Source organism: Neofelis nebulosa, chromosome 12 (genome assembly GCF_028018385.1).
Source record: "Neofelis nebulosa isolate mNeoNeb1 chromosome 12, mNeoNeb1.pri, whole genome shotgun sequence".
In the NCBI taxonomy this organism is placed as follows: domain Eukaryota; kingdom Metazoa; phylum Chordata; class Mammalia; order Carnivora; family Felidae; genus Neofelis; species Neofelis nebulosa.
The window spans coordinates 70,386,706-70,401,650 of record NC_080793.1 but is presented as its reverse complement, the minus strand read 5'-3'; the positions used below and the strand labels follow the sequence as shown (position 1 = coordinate 70,401,650).

Genomic DNA, 14,945 nt, shown 5'->3' with positions numbered 1-14,945 from the left:
TAAGATTTAATTCACAAAAACAGAGTATGTATGTGACTACTCAGGCAATGCCATAGAGGGGTAGATGGGCCCCTGTACAGAGAACCCATAGACCAAGGCCAGCCTTGATTTGCCACAGCCTCGTAGCACCACTTAGGGCAAGTCCCTTCTTTTCTCTGCTTGGGATCCTCAAGTGACCAAATGAGGAGAGGACACATGACCCTGATCGTCCTCATTTTCATATGTTTACATATGACCTATGTGACTTCTTTCATAAAATGAGATTAAACTATAATTCTCGTTGGTTAATATCCTCTCCCATGGTAAACTGTACATTTGAGCTTAAAATGTAATTTGTCACGTAGTACTGCATATTCAACTATTTTTACATATGCTTTACAGACTACAGCTATATTATTTATTATTTATTTCAAGTGTTTAACTGTTGAGTAAATTCATGTTCACATACTGCTCTCGTATTCAAAATTTGGAATAAAAAGGCAACAAAGTCCTTCAAGAGGTATTCCATATGGATATACCATATGGAATATGGAGTATTCCAATAATTGACCAATGGCAAAAACCAAGGATTACAACACTACCTGACACAGGAGCACCTGGCTGGCTCAGTGGGTTAAGTGTCCAACTTCGGCTCAGGTCATGATCTCATGGTTCATGAGTTCAAGTCCCACATCAGGCTGTCTGCTGCCGGCACAAAGCCTGCTTCAGATCCTGTCTCCCTCTCTCTCTGCCCCTCCCTCACTTGCACGCACTCTCTCTCTCTCTCTCTCTCTCTCTCTCTCCCAAAAGTAAACATTAAAAAAAAATTAAAAACAAAAAAACAGAAACACTACCTGACAGCATCTAACAAGGAGGAGATGGTGAAGTTCAAAATGACACTTCCTTAGCAAAAATCTGGTGGTAATTCTACCTGCGATACGGCCCACGATCTCCTGTTGGCTAGGAATTTTATTTTTAAGTACTTACCTGCTTGTGTAACAGGCTCAAGGAAGCAGGGCTGAGCAAAGAGAATATCCATGCCTCTCCCTGCACAGACCTGCTGTCTTGCTAAGTAGTTTATCAAGCTGACTTCACAGTAGTGAAGTGGGGCATGTGGCCCCACGTACAGCTACTAAGTCCAATCACTTAGCTGCCACTGATACATAACCTCAGCACAGGTAGGTGAAAAATAAATGAGAGATAATAATGAGCTGCCTTTATTGAGCCTTACTCCAGGCCAGGCAGCCTTCTCATCGTTTTATGGGAACTAGTGTTTTAATAATCTTCACAGGAACCCTACAAGGTGCTTGTTATTATTGTTTAATTAGCACAGAGACGTTAAGTATTTACCCAAAGTCACAGAGCAAGTAAGCAAAGGAGTTGGGATTCAAATCTTAGGAGTTTGGCACCAATGTTCTTAACCACTATGTTATTCTGTCTCAAACAGAAAGTCTAGAAAACTTTTTAATTTTTTTTGTTTATTTATTTTTGAGAGAGAGAGAGAGAGCAAGCAGGAAAGGGGCAGAGAGGTAGGAGACACAGAATCTGAAGCAGGCTCCAGGCTCTGAGCTGTCTGCACATAGCCCGATGTGTGGCTCGAACTGCCAGATCATGACCTAAGCCAAAACCAGATGCTTAACCAACGGAGCCACCCAGGCACCCCTAGAAAACAACTTTTTAAGGAGACATATGGGGTGAGGAATGACAGCAATCATTTCTCTATTTGCTATTTAGTGGTATCCAAGATTACTACTCCTGCAAGACTTCAGACCAAAAAAAAAAAAAAAAATCTATTTTTTTAATTGGGAAATACTGAATATTGTATCTTTCACATTGAGATTAATTACACTAGCACTTTGAAAGTTCTGAGAAGTCTTGGGAGTTTTGCAATCTAGCATTCCCCAAAGACATCTGATCATGGTGCCCTTTTTCATCAAGACTGTTAATATCCTGGGGCTCCTGGGCGGCTCAGTCAGTTAAGCATCTGACTTCAGCTCAGGTCATGATCTCACAGTTTGTGAGTTCAAGCCCCACGTCGGGCTCTGTGCTGACAGCTCAGAGCCTGGAACCTGCTTCCGATTCTGTGTGTCCCTCTCTCTCTGCCCCCTGCCCTGCTCACACTCTGTCTCTGTCTCTCAAAAAGTGAATAAACGTTAACAACAACAACAAAAAAGACTGTTAATATCCTTGGGAAATCTTAATCTAGAGTACATAATCTAGAGCAAGTTAATTCAGAATTTCCAACAGATGGAGAGAAAAACTTACTACCCCGCCATCCTCAATCAGGGGGTTTTATGGGCTTCCATTTCAGCCACCTTAGAAGGATGAAGTACTCCTTATTGTCAACTCCTATAGTGCTCCAAAGTTCAAGCTTCCCATCAACCGTATTTCCTGTTTTGCCACTTTCTTATGCCAAACAGGAAGGGTCAGGCCTGCTCTATTATGAAGAAGGTAGAGCAGAGTTACTGCTTTAAAAAAAGAAAAAAAATCCATGATTTTTGGGGAACCTGGATGGCTCAGTCAATACAGCATGCAACTCTTGCTCTCAAGGTCATGAGTTCAAGCCTCATATTGGGGGCAGATTACTTCAAAACAAAAATTAAAAACTCCATTATTTTAAAGTTATGACTTTAAATGCTTATACTTAAGTATCAGACGTTGTGAGATAGGGTGCCTGGGTGGCTCAGTCAGTTGAGCGTCCAAGTCTTGATTCTCTCTCTCCCTCTCTTTCTGCCCCTTGATTGGAAGATGCACGTAACTTAGTAAACAAATACTTTCCAAATGATCGATGGGTGATGATTGAAAATCACGTGGATGAAAGATCCATTCAAAGTACAAGATAAAGGGGAGCCTGGGTGGCTCAGTCGGTCAAACAACTGACTCTTGATTTCCACTCAGGTCACGATCTCACAGTTGTGAGATGGAGCCCCGTGACAGGCTCTGTGCTGGGCGTGAAGCCTGCTGGAGAGTCTCTCTCCCTCTCCTGCCGCCCCTCTCCTGCTTGCGCGCGCACGCGCTCTTTCTCTCTCTCTTAAAAAAAAAAAAGCAAGATAAAAATAAAAATTTTAATGCACAGATCTTAACATAACAAAAATAGTTTCAAATCCCACATTGCAAGTAACCTTTAGGATGCCGCTACTTGTTGAGTTTTGGTGCAATAACCAAGAAGAATATCCATAATTATCTGAAAAAAAATTAAAATGTTCCTCTTTCCAATTACAAATCTAAATGAGGCTGGATGTTCTTCATGTACTTCAACTAAAACAACATATTGCAACAAACTGTATGCCGAAGCAGATATGAAAATCCACACATCCTCTATTAAGCCAGACATTAAAAGAGATTTGTAAAAATGTACAACAATTCCACTTTTATTAAGTTTTTTTATTTGGAAAATAGTTATTTTTCATGAAAAAATATTTTTACTTAACATGTCATTGGGTTATTATTTTGAGTGAATTAATAGCTTAAATTTTTGTGTTTTAATTCTAATATGGTAAATATCAATAGATACAACCCACATAAACAAAAGCTCTTTAGGGGACCTCAATTTTAAAAACATTAAAAAAAAACACAAAACCTTGTATGGGCACCTGGGTGGCTCAGTCAGTTAAGTGTCTGACTTCAACTCATCTCGCGGTTTGTGGGTTCGAGCTCCCCATTGGGCTCTCTGCTATCAGTGTAGTGCTATCAGGCCCACTCTGGATCCTCTGCCTCTCTTTCTGCCCCTCCCCTGTTTGTGCTCTCTTTCTCTCAAAAATAAATAATATTAAAAAAAAAAAACACAAAAAAACCTTGTGAATAAAAAGTCCAAGAACTGCTGCAATAGAGGTTTCTTTCTAGAAAGCTGTTTTCAGGACACCTGGGTGGCTCAGTCGGTTAAGCATCTGACTGGCTCAGGTCATGATCTCATGGTTTGTGAGTTCAAGCCCTGCGTCGGGCTCTATGCTGACAGCTCAGAGCCTGGAGCCTGCTTTGGATTCTGTGTCTCCCTCTTTCTCTGCCCCTAACCCACTTGCATCCTGTCTCTGTCTCTCTCAAAAATAAACAAACATTAAAAAAAAAAAAAGAAAGAAAGCTGTTTTCCTATTTTCAAAAACTGGCAGAATACCTATTTGCCCAACATAATGCAAACTCCACATAAGCAGAATAGGTACATCTTGTTTTCCGTGATTTCCCTAGGGACACGAAATCTTCAGGTTTTTGAATGGAAAGTGACAAATGTATTTCAGAACTCAATGTACATAATATGTACACATATACATACCTACATCCCTTAAATATTGTCACATACAATGATTTTGTTCGTTTAAAAAAAAATCAACATTCCGGGGTGCCTGGGTGGCTCAGTAGTCACTTCAGCCTCTGACTCTTGATTTCAGCTCAGGTTACAATCTCGCAGTTCATGGGTTCGAACCCACATCAGGCTCTGCACTGACAACACAGAGCCTGCTTGCGATTCTCTCTCTCCCTCTCTCTCTGTCCCTCCCCTGCTGTACTCTCTCAAAATAAATAAATAAATAAACTTTTTTTAAAAACTCAACATTCCACACTCAAGGGGTGAAGTTTTTTTTTTTTCTTCAAGAACCACTGACTCAAAGAGGGATAAAAACTCAATAAAGTACTTCATTTTGTTTCTGAAATTATGTTTCTCTTCACCCTCTAAATTAATGACCAGGTCCCCAAGATTCTACTTCATAAATGTAACAAGTTAAAATATTGAAAGAGAGGGGCAACTGGGTGGCTCAGTCGGTTAAGCATCTGACTCTTGGTTTCGGCTCAGGTCATGGTCTCGAGTTTCCTGACTTTGAATCCTGTGTCAGGCTCTGTGCTGACATTGTGGAGCCTCCTTGGGATTCTCTCTCTCCCTCTCTCTCTACCCCTCCCCCATTTGCTCTCTCTGTCTCTCGAAATGAATAAACTTAAAAAAATTAAAAAAATATTAAAAGAGAAAGGAAAATGAGGACAAAGCAGTAGGAAAAGGGAAAAAGAGACTGAGCAAAAGGCAAATGAGAATTTACATATAATCCTTTTTAAAAACTTCTGGAATCCCAAAATGACCCTTGCCCAAATAAACGGAGTCCTTAAACAAGTCACTAACGGAAGTGGTGTCTACATACCTGGCATTTCCTAAGCTCTCGCTTCAGCTGGAGAACTGTCACATGCTGTGGTCCTTCTTCCAGGTTGCCGACGCCGTGGCTCCCTCTGAACGAGGCGAACACCGCCTTCCTGACATCCTGGGTCATGTTAAACCACTCCTGCAGTTTGTGTTGCTGCTTTTGGTTCAGTCTGACAGCACCCTTTAAGTCCACCAGGAAGGTAAAGGCTTCCTCTACACAGGTTTGGTAACTCTGACACTCTCCTTGTAGCTGAGCTACTTGCTCCTCAAGAGACCGGATCCTGTTTTTATCAGGAGTCCCCTCTTGATGGATCTGGCTGGTTTGGCTGATGCTATCCTGCTGGCTTTGCAGAGCTTCTCGAAGCAACTTGATTTCAAATTCCATTTCGTCCATACGGTCAGACTCGGGGCTGAAGTTTAAGGTGGGTTTGTTTCTAATATTGCGTGCTCTGTTGGCATATTTGAGGGAATTTAAGGACTCGTCAAAATCTAAGGAGGATGGGCTGACGCAAGTGATCATGACAGTCTTGGCACTGCCTCCCAAGGAATCTTTCAGAAGCCGGGTGATTTTAGCGTCCCTGTATGGAATATGGGAGCTCTTCCTGCGTGGGTCCCCAAGAGCACTGATTACATTTCCTAAAGCCAACAGCCCACTGTTGATCTGAATGGATTCTTTGAACCGTTCGCCAGTATTCCCGGTTTTAGTTACTCTTTCCGAGCCCGCCAAATCCACAAAGTGGAACTTTGAGACAATATGCCGATGGGAATACCACGATCCATCTTCAGCTGCCTCTGTATTTTTCTCTACTTGACAAATGCTGATTGTAAAAATTGCATGTGATCTACTGGAGTGCTCGTTCATTTGGGTGGTACCTGTATGCCTGGCTGCATTCCCCATCTCCAGGAGACTCATCACCTCATCTGCGTTCTCCACATGACATTCCTTGGCCCCAACAATCACTTAAAATAGCAACAGCAAGTTTTTAAACCAAATTTTAATCAAAACCCAGGAGAGTTAAACTTAACCACAACAGTTATTATTTGCTAAACTTCCCAGGCTAAGAAAGTGTCTTAAAAAATCAAGAGCATTTCAAATAATAGTGACAGCAATATCATTAAGTAATTTTGGATAATCTCTCAAAGGAACTATTTTAATAGACAGCACTCATTTTGATATTTAAATTCTAAAAGATATTATGTGTGTGTGTGTGTGTGTGTGTGTGTGTGTATTAAACAATCTGGTTTCTTTGGAGTCACATATCACACTCAATTCTTTAAGATGACTGAGAAAAGAAAAACCCTTTAATCCAGTATTTTGACTTATAGAGTCTAACAGACTTATTTAAATGGATTAATTAAATATTAACTCAAAAGAATTAACTAGTAGTAGATTAATTAAAAGAAATCCGTTTCTTTTGAATCTTCAAACCATCTTTAGGTTTAAGGGTTTTGGTACTGTGTGGTCATAACCAACGATACATGAAAATTTCAGTATAAATAAATTGGTCATTCATTTTAAAAACAGGCTTAACCTACGTAATATCAGAGTATAAGATAAACAAACATGTTGGCAATTCACAAAAAGCAAAAAAGTTTCTATTTCAACAACAGCAGAATAAGAGCCAAAAATAAACCAAAGCTTACCACCCACATTATTTGTTTATATCCAAACATATTTCAAAAAGAAGAAGGTGGATTTGGGCTTTGAATCAGAGTCATAAAGCTCCTGATTCTGTGCTTGAATTACAGAGCCATGTTTCCTCTTTATTCAGATCCGGTTATGTCACTGTTTTCTTGAAAAATAATCATTTTGCTTTCATTATTTCCATCATGACACTTTCTTAACAACCTAGTTCATTGAAAGTTCTAAAGTACTTATACTACAAACAGAGAATGCTAACACATCACCAATTATAAAGTATGACAATGTAACTGTAAATCAAAGGATAACTTTCATAAAATTTTTTAATGTTAGGCTACAGCTTAGCACTATCCATGGTCCTCAAACCTAGCTGCAAATCATCTGGAAGCTTTATAAAAGAGAAAGTACTGATGCCCAGGCCCGATCAGACAAATTCATCAGGATTTCTGAAAAGCAGAGCCCAGAAATCAGTTTTTTGTTTTAATTCTTTAAATGTTTATTTATTATTGAGAGACAGAAAGACAGAGAGCGTGAGCAGGGGAGGGGTAGAGAGAGGGGGAAACACAGAATCTGAAGTAGGCTCCAGGCTCTGAGCTGTCAGCACAGAGCCCAACACGGGGCTCAAACTCACAAACTGCGAGATCATGACCCGAGCTGAAGTTGGTCACTTAACCAACTGAGCCACCCAGGCGCCCCTGGAAATCAGTATTTTTTAAAAAGCTTCCACGGTGATGCTAATTGTGCAGCATGCAGGTTGGATGCCAACCAGTGCTTTACATGAAGGAAGTAAATAAGGATGTCAAAGAAATACATTTTGGTTGTGAGTGGAATACCGTATAAAACATACGGCAATTTGTCTCAAGAGCATTTGTCACATCTTTCCAAACTTTTGCAGGACTGATAACAGCTATTAAGTTTATCAGAGGTGACAGCATATGGGCTATTTTACAATAAATATGTATTATTTTTGTATCTTTAACAAAAAATAAAAACATTCAAGAATTACCTTTTATATGATACAGAAGCTCAAAACACTGGCCTGGATTCTGTCCAGAAAAGATAAACTACACTGAATTATCTAATAAGACCATAGACTACCATGTATGCTTTCTTTCTAAAAACCAAAACAGGGGTGCCTGGGTGGCTCAGTCGGTTAGGCGACCGGCTTCAGCTCAGGTCATGATCTTGCAGTTCGTGGGTTCAAGCCCTGCGTCGGGCTCTGTGCTCACAGCTCAGAGCCTGGAGCCTGCTTCGGATTCTGTGTCTCCCCCTCTCTCTGCCCCTCCCCCGCTTGTACTCTGTCTCTCTCTCTCAAAAAATAAATAAATGTAAAAAAAAATTAAAAACAAAACAAAAACCAATTTTTTCAAACATTGAGGAATTCCAGGGCTGTCAAGCCAGGGCTAAAAAGACAACAAACTTCACTGCCCCCTGCAGGCAGTTTGAACGACCTTACATTCCTACTGCGAGGAGATTCCCTCAAGGGGACACTCCTCAAGCAGGATCCTTTTTCTCCAAGAAGGTTCTACCTAAGTATCCTTTCTTAGAAACACATCCAAGTCATTGTTGTTAATAATAATGAAACTCTGGAAACTGCTTAAATGTCCAACGATGGAATATTAGGTAAAGTATAATACATTTAGAAGACAAATTACCACATGACCATGAAGACTCATAACTTTGAGAAATATTTAATGTTGTGTGAAAATGATCACCATATAAATATTACATGAAAAAATAAGATGCGATGTTATATGTAGGGTTGCAAGTATATTAAAAAAAAATTATACATGCATGGGAAAAGAAATCTGGAAGGAAACACACCAAAAACAGAAGTTACTTTTTCTGGGTTCTGGGATTAAAGCTGATCTTTAATAACTTTCTTCCTTAAACTTCTCTATGTTTTCAAAATGTTCTATGTTGAACATATAACCCTTTAAATCAGAAAAGCAGGAGGTGCTATGCTTTAAAATACTTGCATTTTGACCCATTCGAACCTTCTCCCATTTCTAAACAAATTGATATTTAATGAGATTAACAAGTTGCTAGCATAGAAAGTCAGATCTTGAAAAATACAACAAAGTACAGGACAAAATCAAAGAGGACAAAAGGAGAATTCTAGATCAACTTGGACAAACACCAAAGGGAGAAGCCATCTCCAATCTAGGAGAAACTCTGGGAGAAAAAAAAAGTACAAATACTAATTTAGCCTATTTCAAAGTCTCACTGATCTTCAGCCCAGAGCGGGGACAATTATAGAATATAAGTATCTTGAATTACAACTTACTAACTTCATTTAACCAACCAGTCTGAACTACTTTTCACCTGGGTGATTTAATGGATATTGGGAATCAAAAAGGTATTCAATTTTAAAGAAAAAACAAATTCCTTTTGCTTCTATGTCTGTTTTAAAGATTCTTTGGAATATATCCAGAAACTGAATTAAATCACATCTATTTGGTAATGAAGGCAGTCAATGCTATTTACCTGTGTTTCCTTTTTCATCTTCTCGGATGTGAAGATCCTTCATAGATGTTTCCAATTCTAAAAGATCCCTTAGGTCTTCCTTATATACTTCTATATAAGACACTTTGATATTAAAGTCAGTGCTAGAATTTTCAGAGATGTTTTGAAATATTTCTTGGATAGCTCGAGGAATGATACCCTTTTGACCCTCCACAACTGAAGCTACAAATTTAGAGAAAGAAAAGACATCTGAAAATTAAAATATAAGAAAAGCCAAAACCCCAAATTTATAATGCATACATCTATTTTCTTACATTTCTCTATATTACAAATTTTTTAAAACTGTAAACTATAATATTGATGTGTAAAAGTTTCCACATTTAAAAAAAAATTGTTTTTAACGTTTTATTTTTTTTTAATTTTTTTTTTTTAACGTTTATTTATTTTTGAGACAGAGAGAAACAGAGCATGAACGGGGGAGGGTCAGAGAGAGAGGGAGACACAGAATCTGAAACAGGCTCCAGGCTCTGAGCGGTCAGCACAGAGCCCAACGCGGGGCTCGAACTCACGGACTGTGAGATCATGACCTGAGCCGAAGTCGGCCGCTCAACTGACTGAGCCACCCAGGCGCCCCATCGTTTTATTTATTTTTGAGAGAGGGAGAGACAGAGCATGAACAGGGGAGGGTCAGAGAGAGGGAGACACAGAATCTGAGACAGGCTCCAGGCTCTGAGCTGTCAGCACAGAGCCCGATGCGGGGCTCGAACTCATGGACTGCTAGATCATGACCTGAGCCAAAGTCGGCCGCTTAACCGACTGAGCCACCCAGGTGCCCCAACAATTTTTTAAATAGTTTTAAAAATTACAAGGTAAAGTGTGAAACAAGTCAAAGAACAAATTGGGACTTAAGGTTAAATAAGTTAGGTTAATTTAGAAACCTACCCAGTATTTGTAGCATTGCTCCATAGAAAATATGTTTCAAGCGCAAAGGGTTGGCTTGCAAATGAACCTTAAAAATAACTAGCTTCCAGGTTGAAAATTACCAATGTTTAGATTTTTGGCAACAAACATCCTGAAAATGTGAACCTCTATCAACTTGGACTACCTTTCACCTAATTTAAGATGCAAGACTGCCATCGTGTGGCAAATAAAGGAAGCTGTAGCTTTTTCTAATACAAGAGAGAGTGAAGATTCTTTTTTGAGAGTTTCCAGGAACTAGCCAATAGCATTACCTATGAACTACAGTGCAATATACACATTGTAGATTACCCAGAATATAAAGTCGATTAGAAACAGCTCATTCATTTCCCACTTCAAAAGATAACAAAACACAATAATTCAAAACTTACCAAAACACTTTATTTCAAATATTTATCATAAAGCTTCAATAGGTATTTTGGTAACCTAAATGCCATATTTTCAACGTTACACTTATATTCCAGAGACAGCTTCGGAGAGAGAACTTGTAAAGTTTTATACATCAACAGCTATCATTTAGCTATTGTATGTTATTTAAAGAACACACAAAAGTTTCTAGAGAATGTTCTAGTTTCTGGTACAAGTCAGTAAATCCAAGTTTCTTAGAAGCAGGAAAATGACTATTAGTTTAAATAGGCATCCTATTGAAAAAAAAAGATTATTCTGTCTCAGGGCCTAGCATGGTGCCCTAGGCACTACAAATGCTCAATAAATTATTTATAGGAGGAAAAAACAGCATTATTTAAAAATCAGACAGCTGGAGTGCCTGGGTGGCTCAATCGGTTAAGCATCCGATTTCGGTTCAGGTCATGATTTCACAGTTTGTAGGGTTTTTTTTGTTTTTTTTTGTTTGTTTTTTTTTTCAACATTTTTTTTTTTTTTTTTTTTTTTTTTTTTGGGACAGAGAGAGACAGAGCATGAACGGGGGAGGGGCAGAGAGAGAGGGAGACACAGAATCGGAAACAGGCTCCAGGCTCCGAGCCATCGGCCCAGAGCCCGACGCGGGGCTCGAACTCACGGACCGCGAGATCGTGACCTGGCTGAAGTCGGACGCTTAACCGACTGCGCCACCCAGGCGCCCCCAGTTTGTAGGTTTGAATCCCACATTGGGCTCTGCACTGAAAGCTCAGAGCCCGGAGCCTGCTTCAGATTCTCTCTCTCTCTCTCTCTCTCTCTCTCTCTCTGCCCCTCCCCTGCTCTCTCTCTCTCTCAAAAGTAAACATTAAAAATATAAAGTAAAATAAAAATAACAAGTAGCAACAATGAACTATTGGGACCTCATCAAGATAAAAAGCTTCTGCACAGTGAAGGAAACAATCAGCTAAAACTAAAAGGCAATGGACGGAATGGGAGAGGATATCTGCAAATGACATATCAGATAAAGGGTTAGTATCCAAAATCTATAAAGAATTTATCAAACTCAACACCTAAAAAACAAATAATCCAGTGAAGAAATGGGCAAGACATGAATAGACACTTTTCCAAAGAAGACATCCAGATGGCTAACAGACACATGAAAAAATGCTCAACATCACTCATCATTAGGGAAATACAAATCAAAGCCACATGAGATACAACCTCATACCTGTCAGAATGGCTAAAATTAACTCAGGCAAGAACAGATGTTGTCACTTATATATAACAGCCAGTGCTCATCCCAACAAGTGTCCTCCTTATTGCCCCTCACCCCTTTAGCCCTTCCCCCCACCCAACACCCTGCTGGAAACCCTCAGTTTGTTCTCTGTATTTTAGAGTCTCTTATGGTTTGTCCCCTTCCCTGTTCACATTATTTTTCCTTCCTTTCCCTTATGTTCATCTGTTTTGTATCTTAAATTCCACATATGAGTGAAGTCATATATTTGTTTTTCTCTAATTTTGCTTAGCGTAATACCCTCTAGTTCTATCCACGTTGTTGCAAATGACAAGATTTCATTCTTTTTGATCGCCGAGTAATATTCCATTGTATATATATATACACCACATCTTCTTTATCCCTTCATCAGTCAATGAACATTTGGGCTCTTTCCATACTTTGGCTATTGTCAACAGCACTGCTATAAACATTGGGGTGCACATGCCCCTTCGAAACAGCACTCTTGTATCCCTTGGATAAATACCTAGTAGTGCAATTGCTGGGTCATAGAGTAGTTCTATTTTTAATTTTTTGAGGAACCTCCATACTGTTTTCCAGAGTGGTTGCACCAGTTTGCATTCCTATCAGCAGTGCAAAAGAGTTCCACTTTTATTCAACATAGTACTGGAAGTCCTAGCCATAGCAATTCGACAATGTAAAGAAATAAAAGCCATCCAAATTGGTAAGGAAGAAGTCAGTTAAGTGTCTGATTTTGGCTCAGGTCATGATCTCATGGTTCATTGAGTTGGAGCCCCACGCTGGGTTCTGTGTTGACAGCTCGAAGCCTGGAGCCTGCTCCAGATTCTGTGTCTCCCTCTCTCTCCGCCCCTCCTCTGCTCACACTCTATCTCTCTCTCAGAAATAAATAAAAACTGGAATGGAGGAACTATGGTCCATTCCAATTGTAGAATATTATATAGTTTGAAAAAAATGAGTAAATTTCTATGACACAAAAGTGAAGAAATGAAATACTTTATATTGTTAAATGCAAAAAGAAAGTTATAGAAATAATGGTATAATAATTCATTAAACAAAACAACAAGAATAAAACTACATGCATATTTGTAAAATGCCTAGAAAAATGTCTAGAGCACTCTAGAATACTATACATCAAATGGTTATTTCCTTGGAATGAGACTAGTTTTCATTTATTTTAGTTTCTTTTTTTTTTTAATGTTTATTCATTTTTTTATGGGGGAGGCAGGAGAGGAGGACAGAAGATCCTAAGTGGGCCCTGCACTGACAGCAGAGAGCCCGATGCCGGACTCAAACTCACAAACTGCAAGATCATGACCTGAGCCAAAGTCTGACACTCAACCAACTGAGCCACCCAGGCACCCTTAATTTAATTTCTTAAGCATCACTTGCAATTCTTTTTACAATGCACATTATTATAATTTTTAAAGAGCCAGGGAATAAGTTTCTAGAAAGATTCCTTTAAAAAATGAGAGGACCCAAATAAACAAAATTACTAACAGAAGGGAAGAAATAGAAACCAACATCATAGAAATAAAAGCAAACGTAATAGAATATTATGAAAATCTATATGCCAACAAACTGGACAACTTAGAAGAAATGGATGAATTCCTAGAAACATATAATCTATCAAAACTGAAGCAGGAAGAAATAAAAATTTGAACAAACCAATCACTAACAATGAAATTGAATCAGGAATCAAAATACTCCCGACAAACAAAAGTCCACAACCAGACAGCTTCACTGTGAATTGTACCAAACATTTAAAAAAGAGCTAATACCCATTCTTCTCAAACTATTCCAAAAAATACAAGAGGAAGGAAAACTTCCAAATTCATTCTATAAAGTCAGTATCACCCTGATACCAAAACCAGATAAAGGCACCACAAAAAAGACGACTACAGGCCAAGATCTCTCATGAATATGGATGCAATCCTCAACAAAATATTAATAAACCGAATTCAAAAATATATTTTAAAAAATCATACACCACGATCAAGTGGGATTTACTCCTGGAATGCAAGAGTAGTTTATAAGCTGCAAAATAATCAATGTGGTATGTCACATCAGTAAGAGAAAAGATAAAAACCATATGATCATTTCAACAGATGCAGAAAAGCATCTGACAAAGAACATCATCCATTCATGATAAAAACCCTCTGCAAAGTAGGTCCAGAGGGAATATATCTCAACAAAATAAAGGCCATATATGAAAAGCCCATAGCCAACAAGATATTCAATGGTAAAAAACAGAGAGCTTTTCCCCTGAAGGTCAGGAATAAGACAAGGATGACCACACTCACCACTTGTATTCAACATAGTACTAGAAGTCCCAGCCATAGCAATTTGACAGCAAAAAGAAATAAAAGGCATCCAAATTGGTAAGGAAGAAGTAAAACTCTACTGGCAGATGACACAATACTATATATAGAAAACACTAAAGACTCCACCAAAAAACTCCTAGAACTGATAAATGAATTGAGTAAAGTCACAGGATACAAAATCAATGTTCAGGCATCTTTTGCATTCCCATACACTAATAATGAAGCAGCAGAAAGAAAATTAAATAATCTCATTTACAATTGCACCAAAAATAAAATATCTAGGAACAAACTTAACCAAAGAGGTGAAAGATTTGTACTCTGAACACTATAAAATATTGATGAAAGAAACTGAAGACACACAAAGAAATGGAAAGACGCTCCATGCTTATGGATTAGAAGAACAAATACTGTGAAAATGTCTATACTACCCAAAGCAATCTATACATTAAATGCAATCCTTATCAAAATACCAACAGCATTTTTCACAGAACTACAATAATCTTAAAATTTGTATGGAATCACAAAAGACTCTAAATAGCCAAAAACTGGGGGCACCCGGGTAGCTCAGTCGGTTGAGCATCCAACTTCAGTTCAGGTCATGGTATCACGGTTCATGAGTTCAAGCCCCACGTCAGGCTCTGTGCTGACAACTCAGAGCCTGGAGCCTGCTTCAGATTCTGTGTCTCCCTTCCTCTCTTCCCCTCCCCTGCTTGCATTCTGCCTCTCTCTCTCTCTCTCTCAAAAATAAATAAACATTTTAAAAATTTCTTAAAAAGGGGTGTGCCTGGGTTGGCTCGTTGGTTAAGCATCAGACGTCGGCTCAGGTCA

The 14,945-nt window shown here is 38.8% G+C and overlaps 1 protein-coding gene across 4 annotated transcripts in view; it reads right to left on the bottom strand.

Moving 5' to 3' along the window:
- Window positions 1-14,945, bottom strand: part of KIF27 (kinesin family member 27) — a 93,184-nt gene that overhangs the window by 66,811 nt on the left and 11,428 nt on the right. For 3 of the 4 annotated variants that reach the window (XM_058695579.1, XM_058695578.1, XM_058695581.1), the window contains exons 3-4: window positions 9,228-9,455; window positions 5,100-6,058 (exon numbers count right to left, since the gene is read on the bottom strand). In XM_058695579.1, coding sequence (XP_058551562.1) covers window positions 5,100-6,058; window positions 9,228-9,455 — 1,187 coding nt within the window. The remainder of the gene's footprint in view (window positions 1-5,099; window positions 6,059-9,227; window positions 9,456-14,945) is intronic. The other variant, XM_058695580.1, reaches the window with a different exon arrangement.